The 14,855-nt window shown below is 40.3% G+C and overlaps 1 protein-coding gene and 1 long non-coding RNA gene across 11 annotated transcripts in view; one reads left to right on the forward strand and one right to left on the reverse strand.

Annotated features, from left to right (window-relative positions):
* The window catches only part of LOC116281285 (uncharacterized), a 68,369-nt gene extending 55,784 nt beyond the window's left edge, over nt 1-12,585 (reverse strand). The window contains exons 1-2 of the long non-coding RNA XR_012074486.1: nt 12,452-12,585; nt 11,892-12,015 (exon numbers count right to left, since the gene is read on the reverse strand). This is a non-coding gene — a long non-coding RNA (uncharacterized lncRNA). The remainder of the gene's footprint in view (nt 1-11,891; nt 12,016-12,451) is intronic.
* Nucleotides 12,543-14,855, forward strand: part of PON3 (paraoxonase 3) — a 36,382-nt gene continuing 34,069 nt past the window's right edge. For 9 of the 10 annotated variants that reach the window (XR_012074484.1, XR_012074481.1, XR_012074482.1 and 6 more), the window contains exons 1-2: nt 12,814-12,954; nt 14,397-14,467. Coding sequence is in view for 5 of the 10 variants with exons in the window: in XM_072964964.1 (XP_072821065.1) it covers nt 12,881-12,954; nt 14,397-14,467 (145 nt within the window). In the remaining 5 variants the exon portion in view is untranslated. Of the gene's footprint in view, nt 12,652-12,813; nt 12,955-14,396; nt 14,468-14,855 lie in introns of those variants that run through there. The other variant, XM_072964966.1, reaches the window with a different exon arrangement.

The following is a 14,855-nucleotide window of genomic DNA, read 5'->3' on the forward strand; positions in this document are numbered from 1 at the left end:
TCTCTTCCTTTATGGGCACCCACCTTGCATACAAAGAGGAGATAACAGGTTGGAGCTGGAAGGTCAGTCATGCCACCTCCTCATTGAATACAATTGTGAACTCATCAAGTGAGATGAAGTCAGCTGTGCAGGGCCACACGGTTAATCAGAGTTAGCAATGCTAGGATCAGGACCAACGGTGTCTGCCTCATAGGGGAGCGCTCTTTCCACTTGCTATTCCTCCTGTAAATTCTCCTTAAGCCCTGGAGGGAGACTGTCACGGGTTTCTTTCCATTGTAACTTATCAAAACACTTCACTTCTCATACTTTTTCCCATCTTTGGCCTCACTATCATCAGAATATTTGTCAGTTATAATGTGAAAGACAATGTACTAAAAATGGCTCATTCACTATCTCATTTAATCCTAATTACAGCCCTGAGGGAGTAGGTATTGATATTATGTCACTGTTAACATTTCACAGATGTTCAAGGTCGTACACCTAGTAAGGGCGGCTCTCAATCTATTTCTGATGTCAGAGGCTCTACCATTACCCACTAGATGAAGCTTCTGCCATGGAACTAATGAGGGTGTCATTATTTACTCTTTTTCCTAATATACAGTTTTTTCTGTGTTTATAGGTATCAATTTGAGTTCTGCTTTGAGATGAATCATTTCAAGACTTTTAAATGTAAAGAAGTATTCTTAATCTTGGCCACTGTCCATTTGGCTTGTGTTTTCATTTACATTTTAAAATAGTCTGTTACTAATGTATGCTGGATGTATTTCATGCTAAAATAATACTATTTTTTGCTGTTTTCATTATCTGTGGGGAAAAAGCATTAAGTCACAGATGAATAAAGCAAGATTAAATATTGTTCACTAGGGATCCAAAACCAAGAAGCATCTGTTTTAGATTTTAGACTACAGCAATGACTATCTAAAAAGCTACATTCATTTAAAAAAAAAAAGTACCAGAATACAGTAGTCATAAAACAGACTTGTTTTCTATTGTACTTATTAGAAATTTTATTTGGACAAAAGTGAATACAAGTTAATAAGCATATGTATTATTTATCTTAGAATAAAAAAAGAATTTTTAAAAGTAAATTCTGGTTTTCGGCCTCTGTGGGCCATGAGGGATTCATAAGTATATTGTGCATTTATTTATGGTGATCTTACTGGGATGATGTATTGAGTTTAACAATTTGGTTATTAAGAGGTCAAGTCATTCAAAAGAACTGCAATTGGGATATGCCACCACTAGGTGGGTTTAGGTCTCATAGGGGTGTGTGTCTCAGTGTGTATGTTTTAATTTTTTTTCATCTGAGATCCTGTCCAGTGACAATAAATATCCTTTTTTTCTTTTTCTTTTTCTTTTTTTAACAAAACCTCAACCCTTTTACAACAGCTAAATATAAACATGGATACCTAATACAGGGAGCAAGAAAAATTAAATATAAGCTATACTATAGTATTTTTTTTTCTCATTTTGTGTATGGAATAAGTATCAGTGACAACTAATGTAAGGTTGATCCTTATCTAGACCTGATCGCTCACTTTGAATCCTCTCGTGGAGACACAGCTCACCTAGGCTGGTGAAGGTTCACTCGGCAAAACAAGGAAGAATTACTAGCACCCACAGTCACACCACCCAGGTCCACTTTTCTTTTGCTACCTGTAGTTTTCATTACTCACTCAGCTTTCCACAAAAGGATTTCTGGGTGTGAGAGAAGGAGGACTGGGGGAATCCCAGTAGCTCTTTCAAAGCTTTCTCCTCCTAGTTTTCAAGATTTTTATTCCATAAAGCAGAAGGCAGAGAAGAAAATAGAGCCCAGTCTAATTTTTATAATTGCAAAGAGAATAACTTTCAGTTCAGTTTTGAATTTTTTTTTGATATATTGAATGGCTTTTCTGTAATCAGGCCTGAGTAAGGCATTAGGCTACAACAGCGAAGCAGATATAATGCCTATGTTCTAGCAAAAGATTCAACAAATGACAAAATAGATGATGGTTGAATTACTGAGAGTGCAAGAGATGGATAAACGGAGTGATTAGAAGGAACTACACAAAGAAATGTGATTAGAGAATAATTTGGAGAAACCTTATTTCTCCACCTCCACAACTTTTTAAATGTTTAAACCTAGAGAAAAATGGAAAGAGTAGTTCAGTGACTACCCCTATTCCCTTCACCTACATGCACAAATCCCAATGATCATTTTGCCACTTTTGCTTTACCTTTCCAAGTATAGATGTTTTTATTTTTTCTGAACCATTTGAAAGCAAGTTGGAGATATCATAAAACTTCACCTCTGCATACTTCAGCTTGCATCTTCTATATATGAGGACATTCTCCTACATAACCACAATGTTATAACACCTATGAGTATTAGCAATGCTTCTATTGTGCTATCTGATACCTGATCCGAATTCAAAGTTTCTCAGTGGTCTCCAAATGCCTTTAATAGCTGCTAACTCCCTCATTGTTTACCCCCACTGACCCTACAATCCAGGATCTAGTCAAGGATCACAATTCACATTTGCCTATGTCTCTTCAATCGTTTTAAATCTGAACAAATCGCTCTATCATCTTCTGTTATACATGACACTTTTTTTCATACAAACAAGATGCCTTCTGGAATGACTTACATTCTGAATTTATTTGATTTTCTTCCTGGAGAACATAATTCAGTAGCACTTATATGTCTTGTTAAATTAGAAGTTACTTGAGGTTTGATTAGATCCAGATTAAACAATTTTGACAAGAATACTAATAAATGACAAGTACTTCACATTGCATTGCATCAGAATATAATGACAGGTTGTTCCACTATTTGTGATGTAAAGCTGAGTAATTGATTAAGGTGATGACCACCAGATCAACAGGGTTAAGTTAACTTTTCCTTTCTATTTATAAATCCAAGTGAACATTCTGTTCCCTACAACCTTTCCTCTATTTGGTTTTAGGATCCATTATTGATTCTTGCCTAAATTATGATTATTGGAGTTGCAAAGTGGTGGATTTTTCTTCTATTATTTCTAGTAATAATATCGGTGGGCAGCATTCTTTATTTTAAAAAATTATTTGTTCTTTATCTCACCTTCTCCCTCTCCTACAATTTCTCTCTTTTTTTTTCCTGGAAATTATTTTCTATCAGATCATTGAGAGATATTCCTTACTCTTTTTAACAAATTTCTACCTTAATTTCTACCTCCAAAATCAGGATATTTTGTAGGAAATTAGTAAAAATTATCTAATAAAATTGAAAATCTCTATCCCATTTTCTTTCCCAGTGATTTAAAACTCTTCATGGATAAATCCACTAACATATAGCTTCTGTGTGCCTAGATTCTTCATTTTCAATACCCTTTTCTTTCCCTACCTTAGCCATCCATTCCCACAGCCATATTCTGTATCAGAAACTTTCTCATCCCTAAAACCTTTATTTCAAGTCTCAGACTCTCCAGCAACCACATCCTGCATTTCCAAGTCCCTTGCTCAGGTAGTGCTATTGTTCTAAAATATTTGAAATTATTCCAGCCTCAAATCTACTACCAACCTCTGCTCCAGAAATTTCTCCCCTTCCCACAGCCCCATCTCTGCGTAACATCTCTCCTCCTCCAGTCTAGCTTCCATCCTTTGATCACTTCTTTGAATACACTCTCAACCCCTCTGTACTTCTCTCCTACTGTCTTCTGTGGCAAAAGTCAAATCATTTCTTTACTTCACATGTGCTCCTGAGCAGCTATCCGGTTTTTGAGAAAAAAATCACCAAACAACTGAATGGTTTCTCTTAAATGAACATGAAAGCTCAGATCTGGTTCTCAAAATACAGAGCAATCCTCAGTTTCTTTAGCAGATTAGATTTTCTACTCCTTGAGTTAATAATTTTATACCTCCTCCTTTCTCTCAAACTGTCCACACTCTCTCATCTACTCACACTTTGGCCTGAAAGCCTTGCCTTATAATTAACTCATTTTGAGAAAAGGAAAGCAGCCAGACATGAGCTCCCTCACATCTCCCCCACCCCTCAAAGATATACCTCTCACTCTAGTTAAAGTGAAGACCCTGCTGTTAAAGTGGAGAAGGCGTCTTTGCTATGAAAGTCCAATCCCTCCCATGGTCCTTAGGATTCACTTTCTATGATCCCTTCTCTCTTCTGCTTCATCAAACTCTTCCTGCACTCATTCATTTTCATCAGTAGAAAGGCATACTAACTGCATCTCCTATTTTAGAAATAATACTCCCTTGGCCCCACATTTCTAACCACTACATCACTTCTCTGAATGTGTCAGCTTAAAATACGCCCACAAATCTGACATTCCTCCTCAAAAGTGAGCCTAATGCACTGCTCCTTCAGAGTGGGTTGGATTTAGTGACTGATGTCTAACCAAAAGAATAAGGCAGAGTGGCATGTGACTTTTCGGTATCACTCATAAAGGGCATCAAGGCTTCCTCCTTACTCCCTCACTAAGATCTCACTCTGGGGGAGAAAAGCCAACTGCCTTAACGTGAGGAACATCTCTCAGACAGCCCCATGGAGAGGTCCACATGGCCACGAACAGAGGCCTCCTGCCAACAGCCATGCAAGTGAATCACAGTGCAAAGGGCTTCAGATGACTGGAGCCTCATGAATGACCATGAGCCAGAACCACCTCACTAAGCTGCTTCCAATTTCTGACCTACTACAATGCTGAGATAATACATTTTAAGCTACTATGTTTGAGTATAATTTAGTGCATCATGATACACAACTAATAGACCCATCATAAGTAAATTCTCTGAGATACATATTGTCTCCTTACTCCCATTCACTTCTCAACCAACTACAGTCTGGCTTCTGTTCTCACCACACAGACTATTCTTGCCAAGGGCATCAAAGATCTTTGTGTTGCCAAATCCAGTGACCTCTATCTCTGATCTCATTTCACTTGACTTCTCAGCAGCATTTGGCATTCTCTTTTTTTCCTACTTGAAACACTCTTCTTGGCTTTCACACTATTCTCTTACTTCACTCATTATCCCTTTTGTCTCCTTTGCTGGTTCCCTCATCCAAATAGAAATGTAATGGTTCTTTAGGGCTAGAATTGGGTGTTCGTTCCTCCCATTCATTCCAGTGGGTTTACATACTGCCTGTATGATGATTACTCCAAAATTTAACACTACCAGCTTGAATCTTGCAGTCATCGTGGACTTCATCTTTGTTGATAACCATCAGAAACTCTACCTGTTTCTGTCTCCAAGTGATATCTCAGATCTGTGCTCATCCTATCTCTACTGCCATCTCTGTTGTTGAGCCCTCTAATATCTCTTACCCAAGACAGTTTTCCAAGTGGGCTCCTCTCTGTCAGTATTTCTCCTCTCCAATCCATTTCCTACTCAGCAGCAAGGTACTCAAATCACAGCATCTCCCACTAAAACCTTTCTGTTTTACCAGCCTCTTTGCCAGGGCCTGCAAGGTGCTGTGGGATGTGGGCATGGCTTCCCTCTCCAGCTTCATCTGGCACCACTCTCCTCCCTGCAATGTCTTGAGACACCTGATGTTTCAAGTCCCAGAAAACCCAAAGCTCTTTCCCACACCTGAAATCTCCTCCTCCCATTCTTTACAAACTTAGTTTCTTCTTTTACTTTAGGTCTTAGCTTTAATGTCACCTCTTGAAAGAGGCCTTTCCAATTTTTAGAGACAGCAAAGGGTTCCACCAGGAGCAGGTCTTTGACTCACAGACCAGTCCAGAGCCATCCCCACTCTCTGGCCCATACAGCCCAGGAAACAGTATTCCTCTGCTGTAATCATCCTGGGGCCAGCTGGCAGGCAACTAGTGACCATCCTGAGAGCCCAAAACCTGCCAAAATTATTCCAATTAGCCTAAACAGTTCAGCCTGCCTACGTTGCCTTTACTGCAGAAACTCCAATAAAGGCAGCAGCCTAAACTCCCCCTCCTGTCTTATGCCTCCTGCCCACCCTGGTGTCTGTCCCATGTGGGCCTGCATGGCATTCCATGCCTCCTATCTCTAGGACTTGTAAGTATAATAAACTGTTTTTTCCTGAGCCTCTCTCCTCTTATGGCCACACATGACCAATTATTTCATAAAAGAATATGAAACAACTTTCTTTTTTACTTCGTATTTCTTTTTTTTGCTTCCCCTTCCCTCCTGCTTCTTTCCTGCTTTTATTTCCTCACTCCCTTTCTTCCTTCCTTCCTTGAAATATATTTCCCCTCTAGAATGTAATCTCCTTGAAGGTGAGGGTATCTTGTTTGCACCATGTCTTCAGTGCTGAGAAAGTAGCTGTAAGTGTTCACCAAATAATGCTAAAAGGGAATGACCAGAATATCCCTTCCCCACCTCTCAAGCTCCCGCAGCCTCACCCAGACACCACTCCAGAGAACAATTTAACTTCAATGGACATGAACATAGCTGGCAAATCATCACCACACATCACCAGATCGTGTGGTCTGCTATTCTTTGAAACAAATGTGCACAATGTTGACTGAGTTAAAAAAAATGTGAAGCAATAGCACTGGCAGAATATCCACACCTTGTGTGTGTGTGTGTGTGTGTGTGTGTGTGTGTGTGTGTGTGTGTGTACAGGCATGCATTTACTCATGTTCTTTTCAAATATGGGTCATTGTTCTCCCAGGCATTTCTTTTCACTTTTCAAAGATCAAAATGATGTAAAAAGGTATATTGAAAACTCTTCTTCCCATCTCATCTGCCCCATTTACAGGAAACCAATGTATTAGTTTTTTGTGTATCCTTCCAATATTTTCATATAAATACAAGCAGATATAAACACATACTCTTATTTTTCCTCTTTACTCTGCAAGAGGTAGCAGACTATATACCGTTCTACATATTCCATTTTTTCAATTAAATTTTTGGACATGTTTTCCTGTCATTGCAAAGAGAACTTTTCTAATTCTTTTTTATAGCTGACTAGTATGTCCCAATATTCTAAAATCCATATTCTCGCAATCCCTATCAAATTACCCAGGACATTTTTCACAGAAATAGAACAAATCATTCTAAAATTTATATAAAATTTCAAAAGATCCAGAATTGTCAAAGCAACACTGAAGAAAAGGAATGAAGCTGGAGGCATAACCCTCCCTAACTTCAGATAATACTGTAATGTGACAGTAATCAAAACAACATGGTATTGGCACAAAAACAGACATAGTAAACAATCTTATGGTTACTGGGAAGGGATAAATTTGGGAGTATGAGATTTGCAAATGTTAACCACTATATATAAAAACAGATAAAAAACAAATTTCTTCTGTATAGCACAGGGAACTATATTCAACATCTTGCAATAACCTTTAATGGAAACAAATATATGTATATATTTGCATGACTGGGACATTGCACTGTGCATCAGAAATTGACACATTGTAACTGACTATATTTCAAATGAAAAAAAAGATATATGGATCAATGGAACAGAATAGAGGGCCCAGAAATAAACCCACACATCTAAGGTCAATTAACCTTCAACAAAGGAGGCAAGAACATACAATGAAGAAAAGACAGTCTCTTTAGCAAGTGGTGCTGGGAAAACGGGACAGCCCATGTAAAAGTTAGAACACTCTCTCACACCATACACAAAAGTAAACTCAAAATGGCTTAAAGACTTAAACATAAGACAGGACACCATAAATCTCCTAGAAGAGAACATAGGCAAAACATTTTCTGACATAAATCACAGCAATGTTCTCCTAGGGCAGTCTCCCAAGGCAACAAAAACAAAAGCAAAAAGAAACAAATGGGACCTAATTAAACTTATAAGCTTTTGCACAGCAAAGGAAACAATAAATAAAACAACCTATGGAATGGGGGGAAGTATTTGCAAATGGTGCAACTGACAAAGACTTAATTTACAGAATATACAAACAGTTCATATAACTCAATAACCAAAAAACAAACAACCCAATCAAAAAAAGAGCAGAAGACCTAAACAGACATTTCTCCAATGAAGATGTATAGATAGCCAAGAGGCACATGAAAAGATGATCAATATTACTAATCATTAGAGAAATGCAAATCAAAACTACAATGAAGTATCATCTCACACCAGTCAGTACTGGCCATCATCAAAAAGTCAACAAACAATAAATGCTGGAGAGAGTGTGGAGAATAGGAAACCCTCCTAAACTGTTAGTGGAAATGTAGTTTGGTGTAGCCATTATGGAAAACAGCATAGATATTCATTTAAAAACTAAAAATAGACTTATCACATGATCCAGCAATCCCACTCCTGGGCATATATCTGGAGGAAACTCTAATTCAAAAAGATACATGCACCTCAATGTTCAGAGCAGCACTATTTACAATAGCCAAGACATAGAAGCAACCTAAATGTCCATCAACAGATGAATAGATAAAGAAGATGTGGTATATTTATACAATGGAAAACTACTCAGCCATAAAAAAGAATGAAATCATTCCATTTGTAGCAACATGGATGGACCTAGAGATTTTCATACTAGTGAAGTCAGATAGAGAAAGACAAATATCATATGATATCACTTTAGCTGGAATCAAAAAATGGCACAAGTGAAACTATTTACAAAACAGAAACAGTCTCAGACACAGAAAACAAATTTATGGTTACCAGAGGGAAAGGAGGGGAGGGATAAATTAGGAGTTTGGAATTTTCAGGTACTAACTATTATATATAAAATAGACAAACAACACAGTTGTACTGTTTAGCACAGGGAACTATAGTCAATATCTTATAATAATCCATAATGATAAAGAATATGAAAAATTATATATATATATATAACTGAATCAATATGCTGTATGCCAGAAGCTAACACAACACTGTAAATCAACTATGCTTCAACAAATAATAAATAAAATCTCTATTTTTTTTCTTTAAAAACAGCTTTATTGAGATATAATCACAAATTCTTTTTTGATTTGGTGCTCTCTCCCTGTATCACTCCTGGGCAAGATTCACTGATATGAATAATCTTTTTAAACTAAAAATTTTGACATAAAATGTTCAGACAGCATAAAAGATCACACAATAAAAGCAAAGCCTCCTTCCAAAGTCACTGACCTCCCCAGTCTCCATGATCCCAATGTCCCACTCATGTATCTACTCTTCAGTTTGTGTCTAGATTGTTTCTATGTGTATCATACACATGCAAAACATATTAATTCCCATGCTTTTTCTACCATAGGATTATAACATACGTATATTCTGCAATGCCCTGAAAGGTGCATTGATTACCCCAGGTGCTGGATTAACTAGATCTATATAGTGAAGTTATTGTTTAGTCATATGCTCTTCCATTTGGTCCTATTAACTCTTTGAGAAATCCTACTGTACATATGAGAAAAGAAACGCCTAGAGGGAATAGGTGATTTCTAAAGATTAAAGAGTCGGTTATACGCAGAACTGGAACTTGACCTCAGGACTTTTGAATTTATTTGTCCTGCTCTTTTAATGACAATAATTCCCTTTCATGACACTGAAGTACTCAGTGGTCTCTTGTCCAAGCCAGTTTGGCCTCTTGACAGGGTCTGAGTGACCACTAGTAGACTTCAAAGATTAGATGTGGACAAGGGGTGATCAGTCCCTTTCCCCACGGTCTCACTGCCAGGCGGTATGTTTCAATGAACACTAAGCTCAAACCCAAATCTGTTACACACAGATGTTTGTTACCAAGGGGGACATGAAAATCATCCTGTGATCCATTGTTCTGTAAACTCAGTGAAATCCCAGCTATGTCCTCTGTATTTCAACAAGCATGTGACAAAAAGTTTCAGTCTGAGACAAAGTTCTGAAGGGAAGATTCAGCTCACTTCAGATCACAGAGCAGAATCTTCCTTTGCCAGTAGAGTAGACACAGAACACGACAGTGTTCTAGAGTCAGAGCTACGGTCCGAACATCCCCTCCACCCCAAATCCGTATGTTGAAATCCTAAGCCCCCAAGGCTGTGGTGTGAGGAGGTGAGGCCTATGGGAGGTGATTAGGTTATGAGGGTAGAGCCCTCATGAGGGCACTAGTGCCCTTAGAAGAGACCCTACAGAACTACCTTGGCGCTTCCACTCTGTTAGGACACGGCAGAAACCCAGCAGTCTAGGAAACAGTTCTCACCTGACACCGAATCTGCTAGCAACTTGATCTTGGACTGCCTAGCCTCCAGAACATGAGAAATAAGTGTTTGTTGTTTATAAGCCACTCTGTTTATGTTTTTTTGTTGTTGTTGTTGTTACAGCAGACTGAATGAACTAAGAGAGCCAAGAACTCACTCCACTGGTTTGAGAATACTGGTTTCCTTGTTCTAATTAATACCCTAGACAGAGTTGGAGCTGCATATACAATATGTCCTTCTAAATCCACAAACTTTGGACAAAACTGGCATTACCATGAATAATTATCTCTAATATCTCTTGAGCTAATAAATGAACCCTCCAGGTGCAGATTTAGATGGTGACACTTGATACAGTGGTCTCCATAGTCTGGAATTCTTTAATGCTGACTAACCAGGGGAGGATTTGAATAAACTAGTCTATGGTATTCAAGTGATAACTAACCCCCTCTAAGGCTTAAAGTTAATGTACACACACACACACTCCTCTGCCTAACGTGAAGAAATTTAAAACCAATTATAGATGATGCAGCATCTGTGATCAATTACCCAAGAATACGCCTCTTTTCTTACCCACTTCTTCATGCTATGCTGGGAAGCAGCAAACAGCAATATAGGAACACCTATTTCAGGGTGACAACCTGAATTTAAATGGAATCTCTGATGCTTCTTAGTTATGTAACTTTATACAAGTTATTACTTAACTCCTCTAAGCCTCACTTTCCTTATCTGTAAAGTGAGATTAATAAGAAGTAACATGATAAATCATGCAAAATGGTTAGCACACAGGACAATTATTACTATTTCATTATCCACTCCATTTCTTTTATTCTTCCAATTTTTCCTTCTCCTAAGTCCACTTCTTGCATCCATCCATCTAATCAATTATTAGAGAGCAACTAGTAGGTGCAAAGTTCTGTGGCTGGCACCGGAAGACCCAGTGATCAGTGGGGTGGGAGTCTCTCCCCACAATTAGCCTACATTCTCACGTGAAGGTTAAGATTTAAATGATGGCTAATGTTTATTGGCTTCTTACAATGTACCAAGCACAGTGGTGAGCACTTAACACTCGTAATAACATTTGACTATAAGCCACCTGTGAGGCTGATGTTTTTTTACAGGAGAGGAATCCTGCAGGGTAGGAAAATGGAGCATCTTATCCAAGCTGGACCCAAAGCAGGCAGCTTGAGCCCCAAACCCTGCACGCGTGTCTGCATCACACCTCTTGGCTCCTCAGCTTTGGAGCACCCTCTCTTCTTCATGTCTCTCTTCCTCCGTACTCATAAAAAACAGCATTCAATTCCTTCTCCACTTGAACTCTTTTAAAATTAATCATCTTAAAAATAAGTATCTTATCAGTACAACTACAGATGTAACAATGTTCGTTAGTAGCCCTTCTTCTACAGCTTTAACAGAGGCAGCACAGTTAAGGAAGAATACAGGCTCTGGAGCCAGACTACCTGACTCTGCCACTCACTGGCTGTGTGACCTAGGGCAATTTACACAGCTACTCTGTGCCTTGGTTTTCTCACCTATAAAATTGGGATAATGTTACCCACCTCAAAGAATTACTGAGAATTAAAAGAGTTAGCATAGGCAAAGTTCTAAGTACAACCCAAGGCACATGGTAGACACTGCATAAGTGGTAGGTTTTGCTATTCATACCGTAATTATGTATCCCATAGGTCAGGAACCTCCGTTTCTTTTCTGAATCTCTCCAGGTCTGTGTTCTCTTAACACATATTTGCTCAGCTGAACTCAAGAGAACTAGTACTATTTCTTTCTGTTGGTAAAGAAAACCATACCGTGCTTGAAGGTGCTGCTTTGCCTCAGCCCAAGCTCCTCAAGTTCTTCCCCACTTTCAGCCTTTCTCCCTCCAACCTGGTTGTCATCATGGGAGGGGAAGGTGTATTCTTTGCCTGGCGGAATCTGAAGACCCAGAAGAGAGAAGGATCAAGGAGTCTTTTGAAAGTCTAATCTTCCAAAGAAACTATTTTTCCCTTCCCCTCATTCTGCTCATTTTCTTGTTACCTATTCTGTATATTTGTTTTCCTTCACTTCTCCCGATTTTTCTCTATCCCAAGCGTTGGGGTCAGAGATTAATACCCAGAAATCCGCGCAGTCATTAATTCGAACTGGGCACCCACCATAGCCGGCATCCAGAGGCAGGACAGGAAGCCAGGAGATAAGGTCCCGCGCTCCCATTCTTGGAGAGAGGGTGAGTTAATGCTCTTCACCCCTCCCGGTGCACAGGGATCAATTCTCCGCCTCACAGGACGCCTCCCCTTCCACAAACGCAAAGTTCTGGGCTCTGCACTCGGGCTCCCCGCGCTCCCCCGCCCCTCCAGTTCCCCCTTCATTTCACCTGAGGCGCTGAGGTAGAATTCCGCAGCTTTCGTCAGCAAACTCCCTCCTACTTCCCACCAACGGGTGGGAATCTTGCCACAGCGACCGAGAGAACACCAGACGTTAACCGACGCCTCCGAGTCCTCCCTCTGTACTTTGAGCCTTGAAGATAAAAAGGAACCCCGCAAGTAGTGGTCTCCCTGAACGTCGTGCGTATAGGTACCTTGAATCTCCCGCGTCAGGTGGCTTCGAGCCGGGGGCGGCGGCGGGGCGGGGCGGCGCGAGCGCCACCTCAGCTGGGCGCGGGGCAGCGCGCGGGGCAGCGCGCTCGGCCCGCGGCAGGCGGGGGCGGGGCGAGCTCTGTCAGGGGCGGGGCGGGGCGGGGCTGGCCGCCTGGCCGCCGCGCCGCCTCAGCGCTCCGCACCCGCTTTCGCCAGAGCCCGAGACCATGGGGAAGCTGGTGGTGCTGACCCTGCTGGGCGCCGGCCTGGCACTAATAGGGGAGAGGTTAGTGGCGTTTAGGTGAGTTGGCATCTTTTGGGGAGCGTCCTCGGCTCTTTCTCTCTTCTTCCAAGTTGGGTTAAGGGCTGTCCCGCGCCGCCTTCCTAGCCCGGTGGCAGCGAGCAGTCTGGGGACCCCTCTCCTCAGCTCCACCTAGCAAACTATCTTTAAAGAAGCAAAGGGATGTGGAAGGTGAGCTGACTTCTTGCCTTGCCTAAGATGGTGGGGCAGAAATGGTTTATTTTCTGAAAGCCTTGCCCCCCACCCACTTCCGCCAGGTCGCCCTCAGCATTCTGCTCCTGAACAAACTAACTCTGTTGGAAGCCCTGGACTTGGGGGAGGGGACCAGGCTACCGGGCTGGATGTTTATTGCTGACCCAGAGGCTGCCCAAGGTCAGTCAGTTCAACACTGAGGAGTACTGGGTTACGGAACTCGGCACATTAAAAGAGTTAGCCGAACAGCAGGGAAAGGAGCTGAAACCTGCAGGGGGTAGCTGGCATTTTGTAGGTACCTGACCTGACCTTTTGAAGTGGAAGATCTGGGGGTAATAGCCATCCCAGAAATAATCTCGGGAAAAGTCAATACTGGGCTGGTAAGAAGACATGTTAGGTGATGGTATGCATTTCTGAGTGGATCTGTTGGTCTCTGCTTGCCCTTCAGTTGTCTGAGTTTTTATTTCTCTAAGAAGAAGCTGATCTCCCCCGAGTTCACGACTAGAATCTACGGATGATCCTGGTGCCTTTTGATAATACTTTCTAGTTTAGCTTGACAAAGTTTATTGCTACACTTTCTCCCAGTGCACCCAAATGACAGAATCATAAAACAACAATAACTATAAACCAGATCTAAGGAGTATTTTTTTAAAGTGACAATAAGATAACTCTAAGTGTCGAGTCTTCCTGAATATAGTTTAATAAAAATGTAAAATTGTCCCTGGTATTTAGTAGTATGCTTCACTGTGGAAACAAGAACACTATATTCAAAAATAATTCGGCAAATTGTTTAAATTGTGATCAGTTTAATGAATTTACATACTTGCAAAGTAAATTAGCGTAAAATTCTTTTAAAATAATAAAGTTAAAGTAAAAGCTACAGCATTTACCTAATAGGAGACCCTGTTAAATTTGAGGAAAGCAGTTGTGGGGGGAGGGTCAAAAGGCAAGACTATAGGGGGTTAAGGGGAAGTGCAGATTTATAATAGACAATACTTTAGCATATTAAATAATATTATTTTGTGCATTTAAATTAATGATATTTATTATTAAATAAATAAAATAGGCACATTACCCACAATGTCCACATTATATAAATAAATGTAAGTAAAATGAGACCCCTACTTATTTATCATATCATCCATAAATGATGAGAAACAAATTAATGAATATGAAGGTGATTAAAGACCACGTTTAGACTTTGGTTTTGGATGTTGTGCATTGACCTCCAGTGTTTTTGTCTTCTACAGACAAAGAATTAATGCATATCGAGAAGTGGAGCCAGTAGAACCCCAGAACTGCCACCTTATTGAGGGACTTGGTATGTATGTGACAGTACAATTTCTTGGTCAGCATCCCCCTGACTGGGGCTGACAGCTAATTTAATTCACTGCTACTCCTTATACCCTCTGACTGGGGCTTCAGCCTCATCAGCTTTACCCAACTGTCACTTCCTTCAAAATTGATCTGCAAACACTAAGAGGACTATGACTTGGCTCTTATTCTCAAGACTCTCACAACCTCCTGGGATGTATTTTTTTTAATTAATCGAAAATCCATAGCTGGATCTCTAATCTCTCAAACTGCAGGCCTTCTTTTCCAGTCTGAAATCTTCTTTACACTTCCCTTAGATCCCCACCCATAACCAGCTCTTCTTCTAGACTTTTCCTAAGCATGGTACCCACATTCTCAAAGACTCAGTTCAAAAT

The sequence above is a fragment of the Vicugna pacos genome, chromosome 7 (genome assembly GCF_048564905.1).
Source record: "Vicugna pacos chromosome 7, VicPac4, whole genome shotgun sequence".
In the NCBI taxonomy this organism is placed as follows: domain Eukaryota; kingdom Metazoa; phylum Chordata; class Mammalia; order Artiodactyla; family Camelidae; genus Vicugna; species Vicugna pacos.